The sequence below is a fragment of the Quercus suber genome, unplaced genomic scaffold (genome assembly GCF_002906115.3).
Source record: "Quercus suber isolate HL8 unplaced genomic scaffold, Cork oak 2.0 scaffold_6, whole genome shotgun sequence".
NCBI lineage: Eukaryota > Viridiplantae > Streptophyta > Magnoliopsida > Fagales > Fagaceae > Quercus > Quercus suber.
In genome coordinates this window covers 398608-406153 of record NW_027069472.1, presented here as the reverse complement: position 1 = coordinate 406153, position 7546 = coordinate 398608, and the positions used below count along the sequence as shown (strand labels likewise).

General features: G+C 35.0%; 1 protein-coding gene across 1 annotated transcript; it reads right to left on the bottom strand.

The window, feature by feature from the left end:
- Positions 1 to 1623: 1623 nt before the first annotated feature.
- Positions 1624 to 2061, bottom strand: LOC136067571 (basic endochitinase C-like). The gene has a single exon (XM_065773642.1). It carries the CDS (start codon positions 2059 to 2061, stop codon positions 1624 to 1626), a length of 438 nt encoding a protein of 145 aa, XP_065629714.1.
- Between the last annotated feature and the right edge of the window lie 5485 nt (positions 2062 to 7546).

Sequence of the window (7546 nt, the reverse complement as noted above, 5' to 3'; positions counted from 1 at the left end):
AGCTGCGTGATGCTGTGGACCCAGATCTGAAAGAAGGCATGAGCACTGTTGTGGATCTGTGTTATGCACGTGAGAATCTTCTTTGCTTGCTAGAGATGTTTGTTTGATGCCAAGAACGAAATTTGGCTCTGATACCATGTTGAATATTAGCTCTGATACCATGTTAAATGGAGAATATTATCAAACGCAATGTGTTATACCATGTTGTGTATGTTAGAGTTGATGCGGAAGAGGAAGCATAGAATAGGAACATCAAGAACACGAGGGTTACGTGGTTCAGCCTTGACGGCCTACATCCACGGAGGAATCCCTTAAGGGCTACATCTTTATTGTATAGGAGTGTAGTACAATAACCTTGTTATAATGAACCCTAACATGAGTATATATAGGCGACTAAACCCTAGACTACTAGTACAAGTAGGACTGGGCTTGGGCCTATTACATTGGGCTAATATATGTCTAATATATATCTCTAACAGAGATAATGAATTGAGTGTTTGAAATTGAGGTTTCCATATTTGGTTTTGAGAATAGAGTGGTTGAAGAAGTGTTTGGGAGGTTTCTTAAATTTATGTAATTTTAAGATATAAAAGTATTTTATATTTATTTATTTCAAAATCATTTAATCAATTTAAAAATAAATTCTAATTTTAACAGTAAATATTATAATATGTTATAGTCTTATAGTGTTATACAATTTTTTTAATAAAATATGAATTAAAAAAATAAAGTTTCAAAGTATTCAACAATATTGTAGGCAAACATAAATGCTGTACAACAAAATAAATATTATATGTAAGTCTTAATATACATAAAAATTATTTAAAATGAAATTATAAAATATCTGCACATCGCATGGGATATCATTAAATTGGGAGTGATTTGGTCTAAAAATATTGTATCTGTATTTTAAGGGTGAAAAACTGCCCACTAGTAGAAATATATTAGAGTAATTTTTGAACTCAAAGTTTAAAATGTAAGTTCAAGTAAGATTGCTTCTTAAAGATCCGATTTCATATTGAGTTGTCACTTGGCAATTACACATGCATGACATGCAGTACTGTTTGTCCGTATTAAGTAGAGCATGCAAATTTTGAAGAGTTTGGCTAATATCATCCGTGGATAATTGAAGTATTTTGGATAGTTTAAAATAATCATAATTCAAAAGTGTTCAAAATTGTTTGAAAGGTGTTGCTGGAAAATAACCTTAATTTGATTAATTATTTGCTCATATCTTTTCAAGCATAACGATTTTTTGAGTGATACTTCGTTTCGCTTAGAAGTAGACATCTAGGGCAGCTATGCAGATTGGCAACCAATATGATTCAATCTCTTTTTAATTAAGAGAGCATCATACCCAATTGAGTTTGTGAGCATCTTACCCAAAGTAGCCAACAAAGCAATGAATAGTTTAGAATTTAGAAAGTAATATAAAATGGGACGTACAGTTTGGTAAAGCTAGCTACAATATTAATTACCAGTACTCAAATTTTATATAATTCTTCTTTATTTATTTTTAAGCTTAGAGATCTCTTATGGAACAACAAAATCACCAATTTATATGTTTATATTGTCTCCTTATTGTAGTTGGCTAAACATATTTTTGCCTTGGACCAAAGCTATTTACGCAAAAGGCTTTTGATTATAGCAATCTAAGTTGTTCCCATAGCTTACTCCCAATATGTCACAGTACCTCTTATAGAACCCAATCCTATCAGCCACCCTATTATCGGAGCCATGGCCACATTCAAGGCCACCATTGATAATGTTGGTGATTACACCATAGCCCGGAACTTGACCAGCTGATGTGTCGGCAGCAAAGGGTCTCCAATTTCCAATGATGACATCGTGGCTAGATGGCTTGTTTGCTTGAGGGGTCATCCAAAACCATATGGCTGTCTTGAACGATATGATGGGGTTTGTGGCTACAAGATCTGGATTGTTTATGAGATCAGCTCCAATGGCTTTACCAGCTTGCCCATAGTTGTAGTTGCTGATAAAAGTTGATGAACCATCAAAGTTACGGTCAACGTCTTTGATAGACAAAGTCACAAAAGTCATCTGACACAACATTTTTCACAACATTAACATGATTTGTTGTGATTAGATCATATCAATAACACTTAAGTCCATCACTTATATCACTTTATTTCTACCTCAAGGCGCACACATATGCTGGCTTGATTAAGGAGTTTGCATATGTAACTTTGGTCATGCGTTCCTAAAATCACCTAGAAGCCCTGGCTTTATAATGTTTTGGTTGATTTTTTGTATAATTAGTTTCCAGCTTTCAATAATATGCTGGTAACATGCTTATGGTATTTGAATTGTTTAGAAACATGGCTAGGATCGGTTGAATATTTCATAGAGACACGTTTAGGATTGGATAAGGATAATTATAGTATGAAGATGTTTGATTTCAATCCTTGTTTGATTTCAAGATGTTTTAGATTGCGAACGAATTAATTCAAAGAGACTATGACAGCTTTTTCTTTTTTATTCCCTATTTCTGGTTTGGCAATTATCGATCTCTTGTTCAAAAATGTCAAAGAAGCTCGACAAGGGTGGCTTTTTTATTTTTGAGAGAAGACAAGGGTGGCTTGAGTAAGTTCAAAGCCAAATACAAATGTTAGCTTACCAGTCTTACAAAGAATAGGAAAATCAAGGGTCGTTCGGTACACATGTTTAAGCACATGTTTTTAGTTTTTAAACAACATTACACGTATTTCTACACATTTTTTCACCCACACGTATTTCCAAAAAATATAAACATTATTAGAACAACATTACCAAATGGGCCAAATTGTCATCATCCTGAGCTGTGATCCATTAATGCCATTATATCTGCCGGTTGAATTGCTCTTTGGGTGCTATAGCAATAGGATTTGTGTCTGCATTTTAAAGTCTTCCTTCCTTATTCAATGAACCTCGTGGATGAGGGAATAGGGCATTTACCACCACCTTGTGAATGAATTGATTTACTAATGACTGGACATACAATTGCCTATGCAATAATAATCAAATATATACATATATATATTTAAAGCAAAGACCTCATGCAAGAGAGCATGAGTTTCTATCATGTGGCACACTCTAAAAAGAATTGAAATACTCTTAAACCATATAAGAGATAAGAACAACTTTAAAAATAGGGACTCTTTATTTATTTATTTTTGTTTAATATTTCAATACTACTTCTTGTTACATTTTATTCAATAATGTTTCAAAACTTTTCCTCTCTCTCACACAAAAAACTCTTTGCATTTCCATTCACCATTTTTACTTCTACTCATTTATATACACATGCCCACAACTCTCCATGTCATCTCATCTTAAATACACTCAAACCAAATACGATGTTATTTACCTTCAAGTCTTCAACCTTACAATGACACTTACATAACTCCAACATTGTTATACCATTTTATCCTAACCTGTATGAGTAGGCTATAAACAAGGAAAGGGGCTTGCTTTTTTTTATTCAGTGATAGTAGCTTGTGGTTTTGATGTTGAAGTTGGACGTTGTGGATTTTATGAAGGTTGTGATTTACTTTAAACCTTTGCGTGCTTGAGATTTTAGTTTGGGAATATCATAAATGTACTTTATTTTAGAACTAAAGAGAAAGAAAAAGAAACATTGCAATTGATTATTTATGAAATTAGCTTTTTTACTTAGAACTCATAATGTGTAGGTTTTTTTGTAGGTTTTTTACTGTTATTTTGTAAGATATGAGCCATAGTGATAAAATAAAAATCAGTGATGATTTCAAAGTGTTCTCCTTTTTTTTTTTTAAGGATTCAGAAGCCCAACTAAAAATAATTAAATTTTGATAAATGGATGTGCTTATAGCCGATTTCTCTTTGTTTAATCACGTTCTCTTTATGTTGATACTCATAATCACAAACGATTTCCTTAATTTCATTGAGATAATGAATTGAGTGTTTGAGATTGAGGTCTCCATATTTGGTTATGAGAATATTATGTTATGGGTTTATCTTGACTGCTATTCTAGTTTTAGGTTCTTTTACTATAGGAACTAGTTTAGGCTAGAATAGTTAGAATGTAGAATTTCTGCCTCAAGGCGCACACGTATGCCGGCTTGATTAAGGAGTTTGCATATGCAACTTTGGTCATGCGTTCCTAAAATCACCTAGAAGTCCTGGCTTTATAATGTTTTTGTTGATTTTTTGTTTAATTAGTTTCTAGCTTTCAATATATGCTAGTAACATGCTTATGGTATTTGAATTGTTTAGAAACATGGCTAGGATCGGTTGAATATTTCATAGAGACACGTTTAGGATTGGATAAGGATAATTATAGTATGAAGATGTTTGATTTCAATCCTTGTTTGATTTCAAGATGTTTTGGATTGCGAACGAATTAATTCAAAGAGAGTATGACAGCTTTTTCTTTCTTATTCCCCATTTTTGGTTTGGTAATTATCAATCTCTTGTTCAAAAATGTCAAAGAAGCTCGACAAGGGTGGCTTGTTTATTTTTGAGAGAAGATAAGGGTGGCTTGAGTAAGTTCAAAGCCAAATACAAATGTTGGCTTACCAGTCTTACCAAGAATAGGAAAATCAAGGGCCCGTTTGGTACACGTATTTAAACACATTGTTAGGTTCTAAAGATTTAAGATTTTATGTATTTAGAACTCTAATTTGTATTATTGGCAAACCATGATCAAAACAGGTTGTTTAGTCTTGTCTAGACTTGCTCAAAGTTGGGTCTTTCATGTAAAGTTGGAATCGAGAGGTTGAAGATGCATTTGTACATTTCGGCCTGGCTCGATCGATCAAAGGAAAGGCTCGATCGATCGAATCTCGGGCAGAATGCTTTTCTGCAGAATTTTCCAGCTCAGCCCTAACTCATTAAACGTTTTGGGTTTTCTGTTTTTACCCTAGGTATATAAAGAAAAACCCTAGCCACGTTTTTAGAGTTGCTCCAGTTGTATTGTTGCTCCAGTTGTATTATTGCTCATGCTTTTTTGTTTTGTGTAAATCTCTTGTGAGATCTAGAAGAGCTTTCCTTTACATAAAGTTTAGGGTTTTCAAGGTAGAGATTACTTCAACATCTTGATGATCAACTCGGTTGCTACCATTGAAGTTTAAAGAATATCAAGCGTGGGTGCTTGTAGCTGATTGGAGAATCCAAGAAAGAAGGAGTCCGTAGATTCGAAGCTTGCACGTGGTCATGTCAGTAAGTTCTACTGGTGGGTAGCATTAGGAAGCCAAGCGGGGAGCTTATAAGTCCTTTTGTATGAACTTCGATTCTTTCATAGTGGATTCAGGTTTACCTTGAGGATAACTAGGTCAAATCCTCCCCAGGTTTTTACCGTGTGGTTTCCTGGGTAATCATATCATTGTGTCTTTTATATTTTTGCTGCTTTATACTTTTGATATGATTGTATGTTTGTGATAACCTAGAATTGTTTAAATTGACTAAGTTAATCACTTGGCTAATTAACTAGGTTAATCTGATTGTTTTAAGGGGTCTAAAACCGTTCAAGGGGTCTAAAACCGTTCAAGTGAAATCCAAGCATCCATCTGTGACTAGCGTTAAAACTTCAAGACCTCTAGAGTTACTGCACATTGATCTCATGGGTCCTGCCAAAGTTCAGAGTTTGGGTGGAAAGAAGTATATTCTAGTTGTTGTGGATGACTTTACTAGATATATTTGGGTTGTGTTTTTGAAAGATAAAGCTGAGGCTCCTGAGAAGATGATACATCTGTGCAAGAAATTGCAGGTTGAGAAAGATACTGTAATAGCCAGAATAAGAAGTGATCATGGAAGAGAATTTAAGAATACCAAGCTGGCTACCTTCTGCAATGATCAAGGCACTCATCAAGAGTTCTCTTCGCCCAAGACACCTCAACAAAATGTGATTGTGGAAAGGAAAAACAGGGTTGTACAGGAGATGACACAAGTTATGTTACACAACAAAAAGTTGCCAAAATCCTTCTGGGGAGAAGTTGTCAACATTGCTTGTCATACCCTCAACCGTGTGTATTTCAGACCTGACTCCAAAAAAACTCCCTATGAACTCTGGAGAGGGAAGAAGCCTGTTGTCAAATATTTCAGGATATTTGGCAGTGACTGTTACATTCTACGTGATAGAAATTAAAGAATCTAGAAAAGTTTGATGCAAAAAGTGACAAAGGATATTTTCTAAGGTATTCTTCCACTAGTAGAGCATATAGAGTGTACAATCTGAGAACCAAAATAGTCATGGAATCTTCAAATGTTGTGATAAATGATGAAGTGAGTTCAGAAGCACCTTCAAAGAGCACAGCTCTTGCTCATGAGAAGTCTTTAGAAGTTGATGATTCTCTTCCTGCCAAGTATGTTGGGAAACATAGTGAGGAAGAGTTGTTGGTGTTAAATGATACAGTTTTAGTACCATCAAATTCAGAACCATCCACTCTGGTTCGTGAAACTCAACAGGTACAAAGTGAGCTCAGCCCTCCATCTGAACAGAAAAGTACCTCTACATCTTTAGTTAAAGGTCCATCCTCTAGAGTGAGACTGAATCATCCCTTCACAAATATATTGGGTAGTCTGAATGATAACATGAGATTGAGATCAAAAGCCTTGAATGTGATTACTCACTCATGCTATCTGTCCCAATTTAAACCGAAGAAGGTGGATGAAGCACTTCAAGATGCTGATTGGGTAAATTCCATGCATGAAGAATTTCATCAATTCATTCGGAATGATGTGTGGGAACTAGTTCCTAGACCGAAGAGTGTAAATTTAATTGGAATTAAGTAGATCTTTAAGAACAAATCAGATGAACATGGCACTGTGATCAGAAACAAATCAAGACTTGTTGCACAAGGGTACACACAAGTGGAAGGAATTGATTTTAATGAGACTTTTGCACCAGTAGCAAGGTTAGAATCCATCTGAATACTGTTGGCTACAGCAAGTCACCTAAACTTCAAGCTGTATCAAATGGATGTCAAGAGTACTTTCTTGAATGGGATGCTACAAGAAGAAGTATATGTTGAGCAACCTAAAGGCTTTGTTGATCCTCAAAGACCGGATGATGTCTACAAATTGAAGAGAGCCCTTTATGGGTTGAAACAAGCTCCTAGGGCTTGGTATGATAGATTGACTGCATATCTCACTGAGCATGAATTCAAAAGGGGATCTGCAGATACAACACTCTTCATAAGAAAGGATAAGACTGGTTTTGTTGTAGCTCAAATTTATGTTGATGACATTGTTTTTGGTGCTACTAATGATTCTCTTGCTCATTCTTTTGCAGATGAAATGAAGGCAATGTTTGAAATGAGCATGGTTGGTGAATTGACTTACTTTTTGGGATTGCAGGTAATGCAAGCGGAGTCAGGAATATACATCAATCAAGCTAAATATGCAAGAAATCTAGTTAAAAGATTTGGACTGGACAAAGCTGCTCATGCCAGAACACCAATGGCTGCTAATGCAAAATTAACAATTGATCCATCAGGTGAGTCTATTGATGTTACTTTGTATAGAAGCATGATTGGATGTCTTTTGTATTTAACTGCTAGTAGGCCTG

Excerpts from the sequence above, each read along its gene's own strand:
- LOC136067571 (XM_065773642.1), bottom strand. The coding sequence starts at position 2,061 with ATGACTTTTGTGACTTTGTCTATCAAAGACGTTGACCGTAACTTTGAT.